Source organism: Vulpes vulpes, chromosome 9, assembly GCF_048418805.1.
Source record: "Vulpes vulpes isolate BD-2025 chromosome 9, VulVul3, whole genome shotgun sequence".
Taxonomy (NCBI): Eukaryota; Metazoa; Chordata; class Mammalia; order Carnivora; family Canidae; genus Vulpes; species Vulpes vulpes.
In genome coordinates this window covers 47,298,216-47,322,379 of record NC_132788.1, presented here as the reverse complement: position 1 = coordinate 47,322,379, position 24,164 = coordinate 47,298,216, and the positions used below count along the sequence as shown (strand labels likewise).

Sequence of the window (24,164 nt, the reverse complement as noted above, 5' to 3'; positions counted from 1 at the left end):
TAGAAACGTCATATGCCAAATAATGGCTGCTCAAATGTGCCTAAACCACATCCCTGGAATTTGTGAGTAGGTTATATTATATGGCAAAAGGGACTCTAAAAATGAAATTCACATTTTGAACACTAACATAGGAAGATTATACTGGATTATGTAGGTGGGTTCAGTATAATATAAAAAGCAGAAAATTCTCTCAATGGAGTCAGAGAGGTGTAGCAAACAGAAAGGCATAAAAGATATGTCAGAAGTGGAAGCCAGAGAAGTCCCAAGTGTGAAGAGAATGTGATACATTGTCACTGGTTCTGAATGTAGGGGCCACATGCAAGCACTAAAAAAAAGGACTCTAGAAGCTAAGGGTAGTCCAGAATGACAACCAGCAAATAAATGGAACCATCATTCTATAGTTGCCTGGCATTGAATCCTGCCATCAATCTGAGAGAATCTTGTTTACTTACAAAATTTCTAATAAGAAATGTAGCCCTGCAAACACTGGGCTGCCCAGTGTGACCTGTTTTGGACTTTTAGCCTATAGAACCATGACATAATAAATTAGTATTGTTTTAAGCTGCTAAAAGTGTGGCAATTTATCATGCTAGCAATAAAAAACTAATAAAAGGAGAGAGAGAAAATAGGGCAGACGAAGTACGTTAAGAGATAATGAGTAAGAATTCTCCCGAAATGATTAAAGTTCCTCAAACCAAGGATATAAGAAGACCAGAAAATAAGTATTAATTCATAACCCATATGTGACATAATGAACTACTGAAACACAAATATAAAGAGAAAATTTGAAGAAGGTTATCAGAGCATAAAGATTCATTATGCAAAGAATGACATTCTCACTAGAAAGTAGGTAGGGCAGAGGACAGTGGCTATTTTAATCGTTTCAAAAAATATTAGCCCACAATTTATACGTAGCCAAAAAAACAAAAAACAAAATGCAAAATCTTTCAAAAATGAAGGTAAATAACTCTTCCAAAGAAAGAAAAACTAAGAGAATTCATGTATTTGACTTGCACTACAAGAGCTTTTTTTTTTTGTTTTTAAAGATTTTATTTATTCATGAGAAATACAGAGAGAGAGGCAGAGACACAGGCAAAGGGAGAAGCAGTTTCCCTGCAGGGAGCCTGATGCAGGACGCAATCCCCAAACTTTGGGATCACACCCTGAGCTGAGGCAGATGCTCAAACACTGAGCCACCCAGGCATCCCTAATAAGAACTTTTAAAAGATGTTCTTCAAGTATAAGGAATGTAATATCTAACATAAACTTTTGTTTCTACAATTAAGAGTGCTAGAAATGATAATTGAGAGTAAATATAAAATTCATTTATTTTTAATTGCTTTACAGGTAACGAACTATACAGAGCAAAAAATAACAGCTATGTGCTGTTTCTTAAAAAGATATATGAAAGTAAAACATGACAACGTTAACACAAAGGATGAGAAAGAGTAATTAGGGGTAAACCATAAGAATCTTATACTAACATGAAACAATATAATACTATCAAAGACTATAATAATTTAAAGATTTATATTGTAAACTCTTGGGCAACTCTGAAAATGTTTTAAAGATAAGTAAATAAGCCAATATTGAAGAGAAAATGAAATGATACAAAATACTCCATCAATCCAACATAAGGCATAGAAAGAAGAAAAAAAGTAAAAAACAGATGGAAAATAATAGTTTTTAGAAAACAATGAGCAAGTTGATAAATATTAACACAACCGTATAGTAGTCACATTAAATGTAAATTACATAGAAACATCAATTATAGTTTGTCAAACTGATAAAAAAAAAAAAGCTGTGTCCACTGATACACTAAGAAAATCTTGCTTTAAAAATAAAATCATAGATAAGCCTAAGGAAAATATAGGAAAGAGAACTGCCACTAAAACTCTAATGTGAAGAGAGCCAGAAAGAAGGAGCTGAAGATGTTTGTATTTATTTATTTTTTATTTATTTATTTAACATTTTTTTAAAAGATTTTATTTATTTATTCATGATAGACATAGAGAGAGAGAAAGAGGCAGAGACACAGGCAGAGGGAGAAGCAGGCTCCGTGTAGGGAGCCTGTCGCGCGGGCCACGATAGGGTCTCCAGGATCACTCCCTGGGCTGAAGGTGGCGCTAAACCTCTGAGCCACCCGGGCTGCCCTGAAGAGGTTTTTATTTGATGTGATATTATAATTTACATTATACTCAACTAATTTTTTTATACTTTGAAGATTACAACATAATCAAATTTGTTCATGATGTAATTAAGGGCCAGAATGGATATGACATAATCTAGCTGAAAGCAGTGGTTAAAAAGAAAAATAAACTAAGCCATTTTAAGGTTTATACTCAATTTAACAAAGGAGAATAAACAATCTATGCAAATATAATCTGGATTTCTACTGTTAGTAATCAACTGATCATCCTGTTGAGAACAAAACTAGATAAAAACCAAACCAAAAGAAAAATACTTCTTTAAGGATAATAGAACATTAAGACAAGGACCAATTATTTGATCATGATCTCTAAAAGGAAGAAATCCTAAAAGAGGTGATTTTGGCATTTGCGCCATTTTTCTCATATAAGCATGGTTTAGAAGAAGCAGTCAATGAGCCACCGGTTGAACAAAATTTTTAACAAACCTATGGGGAAAAACTGATGTTCAGGACCCATCAAAGGCAAGGAGAGCTAAGAAAAACTCATATAACTCAAGTTAGGACACTGTAGACCTACACCTTAGAATGCTGGTAAACTAGAAAAAGAGTAGCACTATAATCTTGACTACATTATGTCATGTAGAATTAATAGTGCCTACCAGAGGCAAACGTAATTTCTTTCTGGAAAAATCCACCGTTTTGTACATTTATATTCTTTAATGTACTAGATTCTTCAAACTAGAATAAAAACAAAAGACATTAAAGTAGAGAAAAATAATATTATCAAATACCAAGAGAAACACAAAATCACCCAGATAGTCCAGAAGCCAAATAGTGAAACAAAAACTTTAAAGTACTTATATTTCACATACTCATGAAAATTATAGACAGGATTGACCATTAGAAGAGAAAAACTATTAAAAAATGGAAATTCCAGTACTTAACCAAAAAATTTATATTAACAATACAGAATATCAGAAACAACTAAAGAAAGAATTAGTAAAGTGGACTAAGGTTAAAAAAATACTCAGAGTTAGAGACAGAGAGAGATGGACACAAAAAGAGAATATATATAAAGAGATAATAAAGAATTATATAAGATATATGATTTCTTCTAGGAACTCAAAATTTGCGTAGCATTTAAAAATATATCAAAGTAATAGACCACATTTAGCATTTAAAAATATATCAAAGTAATAGACCACATTTAGCAGTACATAAAAAATTAAATAAAAAATACAATATAGAATTCAATAAACCTAATCATAGCAACTCTTGGTTAATTATAAACACAAGAATGTCTTATATTTGATAAAAGTATCTATAGTAAATAGATAGGAAACATCATAATTAATGATGTTCAAAGCTTTCCATCTGAAATGAAGAAAAGAATGTTTTTATATAGAATTTTTATAGAAAATTGCATTTGAGGTATTAGGTGGTAATGTAATACAAGAAAAACAAATAAAGGGTAAGGATTATAATAGAGGATAAAACTGCCAATATTCTCAGATGAAATGACTGTGTACATACATTTACTTAGAAAGAGTTATAGATAAATAATTAGGAATAAGTAGTTAAAAGTTTTAGGATATTAGTTCAATATACCAAAATGGACTGTATATGACAGCAATACAATTAAAAACTGAAATTTATGAAAGAAATAACTTACAAAAATATCAAATTCCATTTTTCACTTTCAAAGAATAAGATGGTTTAGAATTACCTCCCATGTTAACTAGAAAAGTGTACAAAATATAGAGAACAAATATTTTCAGACAACACAGATAGCACAAGACTAAAACCCAAGGGAAGAAAAAAAATGAAACGATTTTCACCATTATTTACGTTTCTTGCATGGAGGTATTTCCCCTTTTAAGGCAAATACAGAATCCAGCAACCATTTTGGGTTGACAAGAGTAAAACCATAGTTCAGGCAGGTCAAGGTGAATAGAATTGGAAGGATAGAATACCCAAGAGGAAAGAGTTATAAAGAGAAACGATTCCAATAATCAGAGACTTTTACTGAATAACAATCTATGTATGTGACACCTGAAAGCTTTCAAGGTTTAAAATAGAACAAATTCTGATGAAAGAACAATTATGAAGAAGCTATAGCATAAACGTTTCCTATCTCTCACACAGGTCTGAGAAGTGTCTAGTCTTTCCGGCCAGGATGTAAAGACCTCATTAAATACACTGAGCATTCAGGAGATATCCCAGCTCATTTTCTTAGTGTGACAAAATCAGCCCAGGGAAAAAAACAACTCTAGACTTACCTTTAAATACCTTAAAAGCATGCCTTAGGAGGAAGAACACCCTTTTGAATAAATAGTGCTAGAGCAACTGAATAATCGCAGACAAACCTCAATATAAATCTCATACCTTATACAAAAATTAGCTCAAGATGGGACACAGACTTAAAAGTGAAACTGTTTATGAAGCCATAGAACTTAATGTAAAACATATGAGAGAATCTTTAGGACTCCGAGGGGGGAAGAATTCTTAGACATGACAACATGGTAAGTTAGACTACAACAAAAATGCAGTTTTCTTCTGCCAAAGAGCCTATTAAAAGGATGAAACAAGAGTCCACAGTCTAGAAGAAAACAACTGCAAAGCACATTTCTGAAAAAGGACTGGTATTTAGAAAATATAATGAACTCTCAAGGCTTAAAATTAAGAAAGCGATCCAAGTATGAAATGGGCAAAAAACATGAACAGCTATTTCAATGAAGAGGTATTTTAATACTGATGACAAAAACATACAAAAAGATGTTCAGAATCATCCATTAGGAATATGACAAGACAAATTAGGACCACAAGGAGATATCAGTGCCTCATACTGATACCTATCAGAATGACTTAAAAAAGACAACACCAAAAGTGGGTAAAAATCGATAGAAACTGGACTATGTATGCATTGTTGGTAGAAGTTTTTTTTAAATAAAACAAGTCAGGTACTTAGCATACAGCTCAAGAATCTCACTCTTGAACATATTCCAGAGAAATGAAAAGTTATGTTTACAAAAAACAAATGTTCATTGCAGCTTTTCTCATAAAAGCCAAAAACTGGAAAAAACCTAAATGGCCTACAATGGGTGAATGGTTAAATGAACTGTCATATATCCATACCATGGAATATTACTAAGAAATACAAATGGAAGAACCTACTGAACAAGCTGGATGGATCTTACAGCATTATGTTAAAATGAGAAAAGGTCAATTTCAAAATGCACCTCTGAAACACCTATGAATCAAAGAAGAAAATGGAGGGAAATGTTGAAAAAATACTGAATGAAAGTCAAAACATCATAATGAAATTTGTGAAATACAGATAAAACAATCCTTTAGGGAAAGTTGTGGCTTTAAAAGCTTTTATTAGAAAAGAAGAAAAAACCAAAAATCAATGATTTAAGCAAAGGGTCAGCAAATGTTTTCTCTAAAGGTAAGTACCTTTCTCTAAGGTACTAAATATTTTAAGCAATACTATACAGAAGTTGTAACAACTTAATTCTGCCATTGTAATGTGAAAGCAAGCACAAGCAATCTGTAAACAAATGATATGACTATATACCAATACAAGTTTATTTTTAATATAAACTGGTGACAGGCAGATTTAGCTCATGGGCCATAGTTTAAGTGGAAACTTAGATTAGGAATCTAGAAAGAGAAAAAAACTAGAAAGAAAAAAGCAAGTAAGTCTTGAATAATGAAAAGGAATTAATAAGAGCAAAATTCAGTGTAATAGAAAACAAAAAAATAAATAAAAGAAGCTAATAGCTGATTTCTGGAAAAAATCTAATATTGAAAAATCAATAGTTATTCTAATAATAAAATGAGAAAAGACAAATTAACAAAATCTGAGATGAAAGAGAGAACATCATTAGCAATCCTACAAATATTTTATTTTTAAAAATTTTATTTATTTATTTGAGAGAGAGTGAGGAAGAGAGAGAGAACGCATGAGCTGAGGGGGGGACAGAGAGAAAGGGAAAAGCAGACTCCCCGCTGAGTAGGGAGCTTGATGTGGGGCTTGATCCTGGACTCTGGGATCATGACCTGAGCCGAAGGCAAATGCTTAACAGACTAAGCCATTCAGGTGCCCTGAGATTCTACAAATATTTTATTTTATATTTTATTTTTTAATGTTTTTTCCTAGTATTCTTTTTTTAAAGATTTTAATTTTTTCCTGAGAGACACAGAGAGAGGGAAGCAGAGACATAGGAATAAGAAGAGGGAGAACCAGGCTCCCTTAGATGAGCCCAATGCAGTACTCAATCCCAGGACCCTGGGATTACGCCCTGGCCTGAAAGCAGATGCTCAACCACTGAGCCACCCAGGCACGCCTCCTACAAATATTTTAATATAATGAAAAAAAAATAAAAACTTTATGGCAATTAATCCAACAATTTAGATAAGATGGCTAAATTCCTAGAAGTCACAAATGACCAAAACTGATGGAGAAAAGCCAAAAAAAAAAAAAAAAAAAAAAAAAAAACAACTCCCCAAAGAACAAAAATCTGAATAGTCACTTACCCGTTAAAGAAACTTAATTTGTAATTTAAAACTCTCCCATAAAGAAAATTCCATTTATATTTGGCTTCATTGGTGAATTCTCAAACGCTCAAGGATAATAAATGTAACTAAAACTACAAATGACTCTTACACATAGAAAATAATAAAGAGGGGATCCCTTGGTGGCGCAGTGGTTTGGCGCCTGCCTTTGGCCCAGGGCGCGATCCTAGAGACCCAGGATCGAATCCCACATCAGGCTCCCGGTGCATGGAGCCTGCTTCTCCCTCTGCCTGTGTCTCCGCCTCTCTCTCTCTCTCTTTCTGTGTGACTATCATAAATAAATAAAAAAAATTGAAATATTAAAGAAAAAGAAAATAATAAAGAAACTATAGACAGTATTATAATGATTGAGTTATTTATTTAAAAAACCTTCTCATCTCAAAAAAAAAAAAAAACCTTCTCATCATTAATCATTAGGAAATAGAAAATAAAACCAAATGAGATGCTTACCCAGCGACTACAGAGTCTTAAATTAAAACGATTAACAATACCAGGGTTGACAAGAATGGAGAACAGAGTAGTACTTTTACGTACTGTTGACAGGAATATAATATGATACAACCACTTTACAAAATAGCTGTTTCTTATATGGATAAGTGTTTACTTACTATACAATCAGCAATTTTACTCTAAGTTATTTATCCAAAAATGTATGTCCAAGACAAGATGTACTCAAATGTCCACAAAAGTAAACAAAAAGACATGGATGAATCTCAGAAACTTAAAAGCTGGGAGTAAAAGAAGATAGACACAAAAAAGTATATTCTATATGATTCCATATATATGAAGCCCTAGAAGAGTCAAATTTAAGTTATAATATTAAAAAGTACATAAGTGTTTGCCTGAGGCAAAGATGGATTAATTACATATGGAGGAAAAGGAACCTTTCTAGGGTGATAGGTGGTTATAGAGGAAAAGGAAACTTTCTAGAGTGATAGGTGGTTATATAGGTATCTAAACTGATCAAAACTCATTAAAATGTACAATCAGGGCAGCCTGGGTGGCTCAGTGGCTCAGTGTCGCCTTCGGCCCAGGTTGTGGTCCTGGAGACCCAGGACTGAGTCCCACATCGGGCTTCCTGCACGGTGTCTGCTTCTCCTTCTGCCTGTGTCTCTGATTCTCTCTCTTTCTCTCTCTGTCTTTCATGAATAAATAAATAAAATCTTAAAAAAATATACAATCAAAATGAATATTTTTATTGAGTTGAAACAACATAAACAAATGGCCTCAATATTGATTTGAAAACTAGAGGAATAAGATACAAATACAAACTATTAAAATCCTAAGGATAAATGAAATAGGAATATGTAAGCCTTCTACCTAGAAAACTAAATATTGTTACTAGGAAAATTATTTTAAAAAACAAAGAAATGAAAGGAATATATGATGCTTATTGTTTGAAAATTTCAATATTGAATATCTATAGTTGCAACAGATCTATGAATTCCATTTTTAACCAAAACTCCATCAAGATTTTTTTTAAGATGGGGGGATCCCTGGGTGGCGCAGCGGTTTGGCGCCTGCCTTTGGCCCAGGGCGCGATCCTGGAGACCCTGGAACGAATCCCACATCGGGCTCCCGGTGCATGGAGCCTGCTTCTCCCTCTGCCTGTGTCTCTGCCTCTCTCTCTCTGTCACTATCATAAGTAAATAAAAAAAAAAATTTAAAAAAAAAAGATTTTTTTTAAGATGGATAATTGACAAACTGATTCTGAAATTTAAATAGAATGTTAAGTATCAAGAATACCTCAGACTTACTTGAAAAAGAAAAGGACAAGGTGGAAAGATCTTAATCAACCAGATCCAGATCTTTATTAAACTTACAACTAATTATGACAGTATGCCACAAGGATACACATACAGGCAGGGAAATGGGGCAGAACAGACTGGCAAACCAGAATCCAGCAGTTAGGGGCACTTGATTTGTGACGAAGTGGCAGATCATGGGAGAAAGTAAGAGTTCTTCAAATAAACAATGCTGAGTCATCCTGACACCCACATTACTCCTACTTCATTAAATTCACAAAACTCAATTCTGGATAGACTATACATACAAATATAAAAGATAATAAAGCAGCCAGAACATAGGCAGGGAAAATTAGGCAAAGATTTCATCTACCACAGAGAAAGCACTAACACAGACAACAAACTGAGTTTAAGTGGACCAAAACAACTTCTATGGACCAAAACATATAACATAAATGAATCGAAAAGTCACAGAATTAAAGATATAGATATAGATATAGATATATAGATATAACATATAATCTTCAAAGGGATCATTTTCAAATGCATAAAGAACCTTACAAATGAATAAGAAGAAAAACAATTCAATTTTTAATAATGGGCAAGAGATTTCAACAGGCAAATCACAAAAGAATGAAATGAAAAGACCTATAAATATGTAAGAAGTTACTCAATGCCATTAATCACAAGGAAAATGCAAACTATAAATACAATAAAATACTTCCACCAAAATGGCTAAAATGTAAGAGTGACATTATTAAGTACTAATATTAAAGATATGAAGAAACAGGAACTTTCATATGCTGCTGGTAAGTTAGTAAACTTTCATGACCACTTTGGAAAACTATTTGGCATTATCTAATAAAATTGAACGTGCACAATCAAATCAATCAGCAGATATGAGTGCAAATATATATGTGGTACACCCAAGAGTAATGTACAAGCAGCATCACTATATAAAAAGCAACATGTGTAACAGTCTAAATCTAGAAAATTCCAAATGTCCATCATCAGCAAAATAGAGTAATAAACTATAGTATCCACCCACAAAGGAATAAAAATGGAATAAAAATAAGTAAACTATTACTATATACAACATGGATGTTTTTCATAAACAAGGTGAACAAAAGACCCTACAGACAAAAGAACACATACTATGCAATTCCATTTACATAAAATTCAAAAAAGACAAAGCTAACCTCATTAAAAGTCAAGTTTATGAATCTGAAGAGGAGCAAGGTTATTGACAGGAAAAGGAACACAAGCTGGGGGCTCCTGGGGTACTTGGGATATTCTATTTTTTGACTTGGGTGATGGTATCATGTCTTCACTGTTTCACTGAGCTTTTAAACTGTATTTGTGTAATTCTTGAATTTAAAATGTGAACACACACACCCACACCTGCATGTGTACAATTTAACTCTAAGAGTGTGTGGACTAGTCTCTTCTAGGAATGCTTTGTAATGTGCTACTATAAATTTTTATCCATTAAGCACGATAAAAAGATGTTTGTTTACTCAAGTTTCAACTACATATGTATTACATATAACTTTGCAGATTGTCTATATTATAAATTTTTCATCTCCACCACAAAGATGCACAATGTTTTCATGTTACCATTTGTGCACATTTTTACTTTATTGGAAATAGTAATATGCCATATGACAATAGATTACAAATTCACCAGAGTCTAAAAACCACTCACCATCTCTGTTTAGGCTCTGAAATAAAGCAGGTGGTTTTTAAATATTTTTTTTAATTTTTTTATTTATTTATGATAGTCACAGAGAGAGAGAGAGGCAGAGACACAGGCAGAGGGAGAAGCAGGCTCCATGCACCGGGAGCCCGACGTGGGATTCGATCCCGGTTCTCCAGGATCGCACCCTGGGCCAAAGGCAGGCGCCAAACCGCTGCGCCACCCAGGGATCCAAAGTAGGTGGTTTTTAAAAATATCAGGACAATACAATTATGAAATGTCATCACAAAATTCATAATTAACCATTCTCAAGAATTCTTAACTATACTTTTGTATTTACTGTATTTTAATGCTTGAGGGTAAAGTTGTAGAATGAGTATAAACAAATAGTTATGTATACCTCATGTTTTCAGCCGAGTCTTCTGGCATTGGAGCAACAGTTTGTACAGCTGGAAGGTTTTTGCTGGTAGCACCATTCACAAAACTAGAAGAGGAGGAAGATGAGGAGGACCCTGAATCCACGGCACCTGTTCCCAAAATAATAATTTTTAGCCTTAAACATAAACTTACTTAAAATAATTTTTATTATATTACTATCTGATTTGAAGATTTACTCATATGAATTTCAAACAGAATTCATCAATTAAAAAAATCATTTGGCCATTAGTACACTAATAACTTTTTATAATTATAAATAATAGTTGTTGCATTAAAATCTAGTTGACTTACTTACATTAATCTAACAACTACATAACACAAATGGGGTATAAATAAAAGATATCAAGAAATGAAAATAATTTTAGCTAAAATGAGGCTGACAAGACAATTCAAATTTAGATGTGAAAAATTTATGTTTTTATTGCTATATTGTAATATTTTTAGTTTTCACTACTTAAGATACAATTCACAATAAATTGAGCATAAATTTGTGGCACTGGAGCATCAATGTTTATTTTGATAAAATGATGGTTTTAAGGAGGGCTATAATGAATATAATTGTACCTGATTTTAAAATAATGAGTTCTCCTCAACGATATGAAGATGCCACTTTGGAACAGACTTTTCTAGAATACACCATGTAAGTATATTAAAGAGCTGTGGAGTTGAGGGACATCTAGTGTTCCTGAATATTATCTTATCTCACACTACATCCCATAAAACTGAATTGCTTACTGGGATTTCTGCTGCAACACTTAAATAGCATCTACTTGCCAAAATCTAAACTGGACAATAGGCCCAGTTTAGGTGTTGGCATATAAATGTATGTTGTGTGTGTGTGTGTGTTTGTATATATTTCTGAGAAGGATGTTTAATTACATTTTATTTTCCACTGTAAAATTATATAATTTATACTATCTCTAGGCTCCTTGCTATGATCACTTCCTATATCTATTCATAAAATAGAAATTATAAGAAAATGTTATAACTTGTTTCATATAAAGATAAAAAAGAGGTAATGAGGTAATTTTATTTTCCTTTAACCGATCTTTTAAAAATAAGGAATTATTCAATAGACACTAATTGCAGATATCTTTTACTACACTGACATATTTGAAAAATCTTAACATATATATATTTTGGTAAAAGAAAAGTATTTTTCTTCCTATTTCTATAAACAGAATGAATATAAAAAATAAGATTATAAACAGTGTAGAAAAACTTTAAAATCTTCAGACAGGTTGGATATATTTATTTATAATATAGATAAACCAAAGATGTTATGTTCTTTAACACAATGCCATTGATAATGTTTATTTGCTAATATAAATATGCTTGATAGAGTATATTCTACTTACTACAACCCCATAAGTGTGTTTTCATGGTATGTCAGACTCAGGTGGTATGATAAACAAGATAGATACAGAAAGAACATAGAAGAGCTATGAAATTAATAAAAATGGGAAGATTCTAAGTAATGATAATAGATGGTAAAGTTCAAAGCTATACAGTTTGGAGAAGAGAAGGCTACTATAGTCAGGGAAGAAAAGTCAGGGATCATCTTGCGTTGTATAAATACCTAAAATGGAATCACAAAGATTTGGGTAAGGATTTATTTAGCTAATAATCAACAGGAACATTTCTGGAAATTTACAAAAATAAAGGTTATTTTAGGCAGGCTTTAAAAATTTGTAGTGATTTGGAATTTTTTGTTCCTAGAATCATTAGGAAAAGGTTGGACAATGAACTGGATATGGATACCACTGCAATCTACGTACATAAAGTAATTCAATGTCAAATAATGTTTCTTATTCACATGCATTTTTTCCCCGTTAAGTTGAGGCTCTTGCATATGTCAAGGTTCTTAAGGGAGCTCTGTTTTTCCTTAGAGGATTTCATAAAAAGATATATTAGGGTTCAGCCAGTAAACATCACTAAATCTATTTACACTCACTAACGTATTTAATGATATTCTTGATACAACTTATTGATTTTTATATATCAAACTGCAGTGTTTAAATTATCTTTTGGTTTTGCTCCCCAAATACCTTTCAGCAATTTTATTTAACTCTGAAAGTAAATAGCACTGTTTTGAGAAGACTCAAAACAAAAACCAATAGTGTCCTCTAAAATGACCATTAAAAAAATATGTCTTAGAAGTACAGACAAATTCTGAAAGGTAGTAACATAAAATAGAACCTTCTTAAAGGTTATGATAATCTTAAATGATTAGGGCATTTTATTTTTTTAAGATCAAATAAGCAGAAAAATGGAGATATAGAAAACAGAAAGAAAAAGATGAGGTATCACAAAAATATATAAGGACAATACCTGTTGTATTTATCATACTTTTTGGTGTAGCTCCAGTAGCAGCAAATATATTAGAGGTACTGCCTGTTGCCAGCCCACTTCCAGCAGCAGTGGCTCCCACAGTGGTTACAGCCAAACTACCTGGAGGTGGCTTCTTAACAGGTACCACGACACTCCTGAAGAGTAAGAAATGAGGAAAAGTGACAAACACAAGGTTTAAGATGAAATCCAACTCTGCTGTGACATATACAGTCAACATTCAATTATCTTTCTTCCTTTTTTTTTTTTTTTTTAACTTCTGAGCCCAATTTCATTGGTGAAAAGGATATGGACATCAGGATATATTGTGAAGTGTGTTGACTTTAATTCACTTAGCAAAGGTTTATGTAGGATCTGGAGTATACAGAACTTTCTTAAGATGGCTGGTGGGCTATATGAATCTGGAAAAACTGGGAAAATGTATGCTCAAGTTAGAATATTTTGCATCTGCATAGTTTTTGCAAAATATGCATAAAATGTCCTTCTTATCCATATTATATTCTCCATGTGTAAAACTGTCATAAAAACCATTCCAAAAGTCAGATTCTGAAGCTTCTTCATAGTAAAGCTAAAAATTAATCAGGGAATACTGAGCAACATCTAATGGCCTAAGTAAGTTTATACTTTATTTTTCTGGGAATAGTTTAGTTGTTTGATACACTGGATACTCAGTTAAAGATTATTTAGCTTTCAAGCCCTGACATTTTTTATCCTTTTTTTTTTCTGAATCTTTAATTTTATTTGTAGTATTTCTTTGATATCAAGGAAATTGATAATCAAGTCACATACATAGTAGCTGTTACATGAGTATCATTTACCTGTAAATACATGAACATATACACGTTGACATTTTGAACAAAGGGATTTCCTAAGTTACTTTAATATATTTAGATAAATCTCACAAAAAAATTTTCTGAATTTGGCATTGTGTTAACCTTAAATAATAAATATGATTTTAAGAGATAAACTATTTATTAGTATAATAAATATCTTCATTTCCAAGTAGTGAAGCTTCATTCTTAAAGTTTACACACTGCAACTTCATAGAAAAAATATTTACCAGTGTTACTCAACCAGTATTGAATTTTTTCATCTAGAAAGTAGACATATGAGATGCTATAAGCTCAAATTTAATGCTTGAAAGCTAATGACTGACAGTACAAAACTCTTCAATCTAAACTAGTACTTTTAAATGTGCCTAGACACACAAAAAATTTAATTGTCCCATTAAAAAGCTTTAAAGAAAATTATATTAGTGATTCATTCTCAAGTAAGTCTATAGCTTAAACATCCCAAATAACACCAATTTCTTCAATGTCAAAAATCTAAATTTATAAGAATTATTACTCTCAATTTTAGGAGTATTTAAAACTTTTTTGTGACCAAATATATTACGATCTTAAATAATTTTACTTGTGTCAGAAAATTTCTTCATTATCTCTTTCTGGATATTTTCTTCTTTTTTCTTTATAGGTGGAATCTAATTCATTAGATTCAACCTTGAACTCTCAACTATTTATTTAATTACCAAAAGCACATTTTATGCTTTCAACCCCTTCACTGGCCTTTCCTCATCCAATGCTTTCATTTAATACATTGAGAAGCAGTGTGACATTATGGAAAGAATATAGGATATAGAACTAGAAAACTAAGTCTCGAGACCTAAATCATTCTCAAGTTGTGTGACCTTTTTTTTTTTTTTTAGATTTTATTTATTTATTCATGAGAGACCGAGAGAGAGGCAGAGGGAGAAGCAGACCCCCTGCTGCAGGACTCGATTCCAGAACCCCAGGATCACCACCTGCGCCAAAGGCACTCAACCACTGAGCCACCCAGGAATCCGTTAAGTTGTGTGATCCTAAATTTCAGTTTTTCATTTCAAAAATTGCAAGATGAATGCTACATACTTTACATATAAATGGGGAAATTAAATGAGATTGTTTTTAAAAGGATTTTAAAGTATAAGTTATCTTATAAATGTTAATGATTATCACCACTGTGTAAAATGAAATCATTCTCTGCCTACATTATATGTTATCTGGTTATACTATCAATTGAAAAAAAATGAACTAGTATTTTGCGTTTATCATCAAAACTTTCTCTAAACTTCTAAACTAACCTTAGATACACTATTTCACTGGCTATCCAGAAAGAAAACAATTATTAACTCTCAATTTGAAAAAAAATCATTAGTAAATGAACGATAATACTTTCTTCCTACAGCTCATTAAAATCCCTGTGGATAAAATAAGAAACAGAGACTGGTTTATAGTGCTGTGAGACAGATTTGTAGATTGCAGGAAAACTATCACCAAAAATTCCTGATTAATAGGTCCTTACTAACTTTGGGCAAAAACTCTGTTAATAGACTACTATAGGCATCTTGTCAAGTGCTGAAATTGTGCAGCATATGTTATGAAAAATTAGTTATATGAATGAGTGAAAAAAATTAATCTCAACAACCTCTAATGACAGCTTGTAAATAAAGACAAACAACATTAAATACCAATCTACTAAATAACTGAAAATATCTGGTTCAATAGCAATTAATGTGAAAGCCTCCAGACATTTCATTGACAGCCGACTCAATCAACAGAATCTGGCAGTGCAACATGGCATTTAAATATAGTAGCACAGTGGCTAAAAATCCAGTTTACAATGACAGATCTGAGAATTCTACCTCCCACAATTACTGGCTGGGTGGTATTAGGCAAGTAAACCTCTCTAAGGTCCATTTTCCTCTTAAAATGAGACTTGTAATAGTTTGCAACTTGTAAGACTGTCAAAAAGATAAAAGGATATAATGCATATAAAACGTTTAGCACTTTGCCTGGAATATCGTAAATGATCAATACATTTTATCAATTGTTAGGATTGCTATGGCTCCCCAAAGTGCTGATGCAATCTGGGTCTACATCAACAACAGTATGCAGTTTGAGGGAGCAACAGTTCTCATACTCTTTGTGATTGTCAGACCTCATTAACAAAATCTTGTGTGCTGTTGTAGGCATCATATTTCAAGAATAATGACAAACAGCATCATGTCCATGAAAGAAGAGTTAGGATGACAGTAGATCTGGAGAACAAGTCATGTGAGAGAAGGCTGAGAGACTAGAAAATTATAGTGAAAAGTGTAAAAAAAAATAATAAATTTTTAAAAATCTGAAGGTATAGGAAAAGGAAAGAAGATTGAAACTCTGATAAATCTATCAAATTAAAACCAACAGGAGGGAAAAAAAAAACCAACAGGAGGAAGAATCTAGTAACTTTATGAGTTCCAGTTTCCAACTACTGATGTGTTCAAATGACTGGGAGGGTCACGTCATCAGGGTTGTGTTCAGAGAGGTAGGAAGCTGGATTTGACTGATTTCTCAGATTCTTTCTCAGCCTATAACTTTATGCAGCCTACTATTTCTCCTTTGATTATAATGGTCAGATAGTTTGCTAAAATCAGAGTACTATACATTCTTGTCCTTAATATCATTTCTTCAACACTGCCAATTCCCTAACACATCAAACCACTCTGTCCAAACAATTTACCTTACAGATAATTTGCAAGTTTACATTTATCAATATGTGTTGATAACATATTTGTTATCTTTTAGAACGTTATTATATATTTACAATTACTTACACATGAAAATTGAAATTTTCAACTCTTACAAAATCTTCTATCAGACTGTTACTCAGGATGTTCTACTTGGTAGACTATTCCATCTGTACCAAAAGGCTTACCTAGTAGTCTACATAACTACTGTGGGTACCTATTTCAAGTCCATAAATCCCCTTAAATATACATAAAATTCTGACACATATACTTTTTTTAGGGTGAGCAAATAATTATCTGGATTTCAAAAACACAGCCAACAAAAAAGTTAAGAGCTACCATCTAAACTATTAAGATATTCCACTCTCCTTCCAAATCTGCTATTCATACAGATGCATACATAGAATCCTCTATACTACACACACTTCAGCAATTGCATTTTTCCATCTCAAGAATATTCTTTCCACGTTATCCCACACAATTTCAAAATTCTGTGGGAATTTTGTTCCATACCTTAAGACTACAAACTATAAAGAAGTAGATGATTCCTCTATACTACATAAAACTCACACATACTCTAAGGTTGTAAAAGCTATCAATAAAACAGCACAAGCCAAGAAATTATTCAGTATAACTCACTACAACAAAATGTTCCATTGAGTATTGTTTTATAATACATTGAGTGATATATATGTATAAGGGTAAATTTTTCCATCATTGAATTTATCCTATCTCAAAACCAGAGATTTAGGGTGTAATCTATGATTCATTCATTCACATATTCAACAAATATTTATTGAGTACATTGATATGCAAGAGGGCAAGAGGTGGTTCTAAATTCTGACATATACATAGAAAAGACAAAATCCCTGCCGTCATGGAACTTACATTCCAATATGGATAGACAGAAGAAGATACAATAACATGAGTGAGTAAAAATAGTATATGAGATGGAAAGTGCCATGAGAAAAATAAAATACAGATAGGAATAATGACAGTAGCTAAAGAGAAGACTCGCTTAAAAAAGTAGTATTTGAGGAAACACTGGAAGGTGAAAGAGCAAACTATAAAGATATCCAGGGAAGAGTATAAGAGTGTCACAGGCAGTGAGACCTGGAAGAAGGCTAGCGTGAGTCTAGAGACTTATGAGAAGAGAAATCAGAGGAGTAAAAGGGGTCCAGATTGTAAGTCCTTAGAGTCCATTGTAAAGACATTGGCTTTTCCTTATAGTGGGATCAAAAGCAATTAAAAGCTTAAGAAGAAGGGAAAAATATGATCTTAAGGTAAGTAGGACCATTCTGGCTGTTGTATTAAGTTTCTTAAAGGGAAAGTAGGGAAAGACTAGTTAGGAGTTACTGTAATAAGCCAAGCAAGATATGTAGTTTGGAGCAGAATGGCAAAATGAAAGTGGTGAAAAGTAGGTCAAATTTTGACTATATTAAGAAGGCACAAGACATGATTTGCAGATTTTATGTGGGTGTGAGAGAAAAGTCAAAGATGATGTAAAGATTTTTGCCTTAAGCAACATGAAGGGCAGACAAATATGGCTGGAGCAGTTGTTAATCATTCAAACAGTGATGCTGAATAAGCAATTGGATAGATAAGTCTCTAGTTGAGAAGAGAGGACTAGGACTAGGGACATAAATTTAGGAATCATCAGCATATATGCTATTTAATTCCAGGAAAGTTGATGAAATCACCAAAGAAGTGTGTGCAAATGGATAGAAGAAGTGGTTCAAGTACAGAGTCTTGGGGTGTCCATTAGTTAGTTCTATGAATTTTATAAATAGGTTCCTACTTTATCTGTATACCTCAAGATTTGGCCTATATATAAAGTAAGATAGTGAAGATAAGGGTTTTTCAATAGTGACTCATCAAGGCAAGTTTCATAATCATTTGTGGTACCCAGAAAGAGTCCCTTCTTTCTGCTCCATCTTTTCTGTAACACTTATTGAGCACTGTCAGTTTAAAAGAATACAACTTCACTGACAAGTTTGAGGAATAAAAAGAAAGTAAGATATAATCCATGTCTTAGAGATACTTGAAGGAAATACAAGAAACCAAGAAATCAACTGTACAATATATTTTAATACTTGCTCTGATCAGAATTATGCACAGGATGTGCATTATCTGAGAACAGTGAGCTGAATCTAAAAGTAGCACAAAAAGGATTGGCCAAGAGGAGAAAAGTTCAATAGTAAAACCTTAGTGAGGCAAAGAGAGGAAAAAAACAGTAGACTAAAGGAACTGCAAATACATCGTTATGACTGGTAAAAGTGAGGACATTCCAAACTAAGAAATTCATCTTTTATTTTGTAATCAAAAATCATTTCAGAATTTTTTCAGTTTTGCATTTAAGAAAAATTACTTTGGCATAAATGCAGAAGATACACTTGTGTCAGTGGGAGGGACCTGGAAATAGTGAGGCCAGTTAGGGAATAGGAGAAGGAATCCACTTGAAAGATACTGAAGGCCTAAAGTGAGGTGATAGCTTTGGGAATAGACATGTCCTATCTTTCCTGTGATTCAGGTCTTTTAACCAACTTCAAGAATAGCTACCTGCTACTTTTTTGAGACTAATTACAAGACCATTTCATTTTTATTTTTATAGGACCTTTAAGAAATAATGCATTGTTATATGCTGAGAAACTGAGTCCCAGAGAGCCAAAGAGAATAAAAGTTATACATCACACAACTAATTACAAAGAGATCCATTATTAATATCCAGTTCTTCTAATTTCCAGATGAACATTTTTCCCTAACAAGGCTTATAAAATGCTAAACATTTATCTTGAAAGGAAAAAAATCGAAGCTTAGGAAAAAAAACAATTTGTTACTGATTTTAGGGTGATATTACAATTTATTGCAGCTCATCAAAAATCACAGGGTTACTGCTGACATTTTCATGTTCTGTATGTCTCTACATAAAATATTTAGAATACTAAAGAAAAAATAAAAAAAAAAAGAAAAAATATATGTAAGAAATAATTATTTCATTAATCCATTTTTTAAGACAGATACTTTTTTCAGCTCACTGAAATGTCTGTGTAAATGCCAGGAGAGACAAAGGGAACATTGGGGACATTAGGATACCACCATGCTCAGTCAAAACTGAATCTTCTGGCAACTGGCCTTAAACTAGTACACCCAGGACTCCTGGAGCATAATAAAAGCTGGAATTTCAATGGCTATACATCACAGAAGCTTTGAAATGTAAAGGTTGGCAGACTTTAAGTCAATCTGGTTTACAATTACTTTTTCATCCATTAAGTGATACAAGTAAAACACTTCAAAAAAAATTAGAAAACGAAAGGAAAAGAGATTAAGTCCTCAGCAGTAATTATACTTTTTTATACTCTTAAATCAGTGTAGGAAGATCCCATAATCTCTATCAAACATTTATTATTTTCCCTAAATTGTCATCTTTACTACTAATGTTAAAAGTGTTAATATTAAAAAGCTAGAGAGAAAATAGTCTCATCTTAGACTTTAATAATATGAAGGCTATCTATTATTGCTTTTTTAGTCCTATGATACTTAAAATTTCTATTTTAGAGATTTTCTTACTCAGAGAATAAAACACTTGAAAGGACGGAAATTAAAAGTTTGAGGGGGAAAATATACAAACTAGTCTGCCTGAACTTATTAAACCAGTAGTTTAAACATAAGTGGGATTGTAAAAACCAAAAGGGATGAAATATAAATTATGCAAGATCAATATCTGTTAGCCAGAGAAACAACACAATTGTGAACTTTGTGATATCTCAGACATAAAAGAATTTTCTAAAATATAGTAAATATTAAAATGTACGAGGAAACATACTGTCCCCGTTTTTTTTTTTCTTTTGTCCAAACTAAGGTGTGTGTGGGGGGGGCAGATATCTTAGAAATCCCTGGGGAATTAAAACTGACATAAATCACAAATATGTATCAAATTCTCCAAAGATTAAAATCATGTGGATATACAAGACTACAATCTTAACATAAAATATAGGATAAAACTTAATTGGTGATGTTAGAGAAAAGTACTACCCTGACCTAAAAGCTATACAGATACTAATATATATAAAAAATACAGCTTGGCTAGAATATTTTATAAACTACAGATCTATATTTAAATCTATCAAAAGAGACTGCATTGTTGGGGAACCTTGAAACTTGGTTTATGTGTTCTATGATGAGATTATTAAATGCTTCTGTTAGAAATAAAACAATGATAAAGTTATTTCATAACCGTATGTCCTCTATATACATAGTGCTTTCTCACTATAGACCAGTATTAGAAAATCTCTAGCATTTTCAGTGCTTTACAATTCATAAACATACATTTGTTAGAGCCACTCAATGTAATTAGACATATACGTAAATCTGCACAGATGATGACTGAAAGAAATGAAAGAAAAAGAATCAGCACTTTCCAGACATGTGAATAAGAATATTTATATTTAATATTACAACATGATAAAACAATACTGAAAAAAAGTTTTATTTTAGGTTAAGTCTAAATGTTTCTAAAATTTGATGTTGTAATCTACCTAAAGAAGATAATATTATAAATTTCACAACTGAAATTCATAAACGCTCCATCCCAAGTAGGGAAAAACATCCTATGTGGAACATAAGTTAGCATCAAATTACATCAGTTGTTTTAGGAAGCTATTTTCAAATTTACAGTATGAAATGAGTATAAAGAATACATGGTTAGCATGTCTGCAATAAAATCAACAAACTGGTGGCTAACAAAAGTAAAATCCCAGGTGATCTCCATTGGGATTGCACAATATTATTATTAGGAAGTATGATTTAGTTACAAAGAAATGAGCAACTGAGTCGATAGCTATTTTTCAACTAGAGATAAAAATGAAAAATACATTATTGGTAGAGTAAGACCCGTGATAATTCGGTGTTTGAAACTGTGGTATTCAGGACTTTGCTTCTAAAGCCTGTCATCTTGGATCCTATTTTCAAGGAATTCAATCTGATGTTAAAAGACATGTCATAACTTGGATTTCAGACTTTACTGTTTCAGAAATATGTTTATATACTTCATAATGTAATTATAGCTACCTTAAGACAGATGAGGCAAATGGTAGCAATATATTGGAAATATAATTGAAAAATGCAGTTGTCCAGAAGCACTTTGGGGATGATGTCTCTGAAAAGCTGCTCAAAGCTCTAGAGTTTGAAGTTAAATTTTTGATGTTGTCACTCTCAATCTATTGAATGGCTGACAGACAATCAAACCCGTCTGGCTGGCTGGCAGCTCATTTTGCTGGCAGGTGGCAAACAATTAGACACACCAATTTGTGCCTCCTGATGACATTAAAGCATGAAACTAAGTTGTATGCAGGGCCTAGTGATTTGTGTGAAAGCATTTCAAAAATAATACTCTTTGCCGTGGCAACTCATTTCAGACTGCCACCTCCCATTATGGCTTTGAGCAGTGAAGACGACAGACTTGAGTTACGTGCCGTGCAAGGCCGCTTCTGTTCCATCCGTCATCAGCGCCCCCTGAGACCTCAATCCCCTCCTTTCATCACTATCACCTCATCATTTACATTTGATAGTACTTGAGCTACTGCATATATTAACTACACTGGAGACCCTTTTCCTAAAAAGAACTGAAATATGCTTTGTGTGCCTCAATTTCATTTCTACTTACGCAATTTAGAATAATGGCTCCACTTCCATTGCATTTTGCACAAATGCTACTGGAAACAAGTGGAAAGTTCTATTTTTCTGAAAGTTCTATTTTTTAAAGCAATATTCACAAAGTGTAATAAATTCTGAGTAGCTGGGATATTGGCACTCAAGTGATAGCTCTCAAGTTTTAATGAAAAAATTTTTCTAACAATAATCCAAATTAAAATAAAAATATTTAACTTAATTTTTATTTTATTGGATTCTCTTATGCAAATCACAATAATCCTCAGTAGTTATTGTTTATGTTAACAAAATTTAAATATATAATTTAATAGTGGAACACAAAAATTTTATGAACCTAAACTGAATTATTGTAACATTTTTGTAGACTTATACAATTACAGATACTTACATACATATGTTTACATACACTCATAAAAACACATACGCATATATCCTGGGAATATAAATCAAATAGATGAAGCAGAGGACATCAATCTGAGATGGTATAAGGAACGTCCAATAAACTATATGAACATAATGTTAGCACAAACGTTGAAAAAAGGAAATATTTTCCTACATTTTATAGCCCCTCCATTTTTTTTTAGTATTTTTAAATCTTGATACTTAACACATTTTATCTTGTACGACAGTTTTTTGCAAACATTTCAACTCCATTTACTACTCTGTAAGTTCAGCGTAGACAACACTGTTTGTATCTGTCTTTGTATCTGATATGATGATGAATGTTACTTATGTTTTCCCAATAAATTTTCAAGAAATATCTGAAGGACAGTAGTTAAAATATTTAAAGGTAAAGTTTAATTTATATATAAAAAAGATAACCTGTCTTAACTGAAAATGCCTTTACTGTCATACCTCTAGCCCTAAACACTAAAAAATGACTGTCTCTAATTTGCACAAAGCAGTATAGCTATTTTGGAAAAGTAATACAGAATTGGTATTACATTTTGACTATATGTTGATTTTTGACATTCTGGCTTAAGAAACATTTGAATTCCTAGCTTGATCTTTTTTAAAACAAAAAACAATTGTTTACCAATCATCTCACACACACACACAATATAAATTTTGGATGGGAGGAAGTGTTTTCAACATCATAATAATTTAATTCAGATGGTAAACACATTATTTTATATGTTAATATGAAAAGAGAAGTCCCAATATCAACATTAAGTACTATTTTTAGTAATTATGACTATCCTACAATATTTTTCTAATGCTGCGTAAGTTTTTAAATAGGATAAATTACATGAGCAAATTCTTGGGTTCTATAATGTTTTATCCTGCTTCTGTAAACTATCATTTTTATGGTATATAGTGGGACAGGAAAAAAAATTAGTTGTTCTTAACTAAAACCCCTTGTAAGATTTAACATTTGAATGCAGATATATGGGCCATGTTATAAAAAGTTTAGAAATCTAAAATGCCTTTCAACAATACTTTCAAATACATGCCTCAAAATATGGCCTTTACACTGATTCTGAAAATTCCACGCATATTTTCAGACGATAATGTATATGTTAAAATTTTTTTCCATACTTGCACTTAACACTTAAATCTGAACACTTGAATTTATTACTTAAAGCAAGCTATTTAATCTCTGGCAATTTTTATAGTTTTCAGTATTATAATATAGGAATTTCAGAACAGACTAGACCTTGAAGAGATATGGACTATTCCCTCCCCCATTTTATCCATGAAACAACTGATTCCCAAAGATAAAATCACTTCCTCAATGTAGTCACTGATGATGAATTACAATCAGAATCTGGCTTTCCCTCTTTCTAATTTAATGTGCTGTTCTGCATCTCCTATTGAAACTCCTTTTTTGAGATGTATTTTTTAAGTGTCCTACTATGAGACCAACATGGTTGACCTATCACTTTGATATTCTTTGTAGTAAGAATTTATATTACTAAATATAAAGTTTTTGAGACCCTCTTAATATTTTTAAAATAAACTCGAATTTTCCTTCTGTGTTTAGAGCACTATGAA

General features: G+C 32.2%; 1 protein-coding gene across 15 annotated transcripts in view; it reads right to left on the bottom strand.

Moving 5' to 3' along the window:
* The window catches only part of NBEA (neurobeachin), a 662,404-nt gene that overhangs the window by 405,936 nt on the left and 232,304 nt on the right, over window positions 1-24,164 (bottom strand). For 11 of the 15 annotated variants that reach the window (XM_072719992.1, XM_072719993.1, XM_072720000.1 and 8 more), the window contains 2 exons: window positions 12,938-13,092; window positions 10,569-10,695 (listed from right to left, as the gene is read on the bottom strand). In XM_072719992.1, coding sequence (XP_072576093.1) covers window positions 10,569-10,695; window positions 12,938-13,092 — 282 coding nt within the window. The remainder of the gene's footprint in view (window positions 1-10,568; window positions 10,696-12,937; window positions 13,093-24,164) is intronic. The other 4 variants (XM_072719996.1, XM_072719999.1, XM_072720004.1 and 1 more) reach the window with 1 other exon arrangement.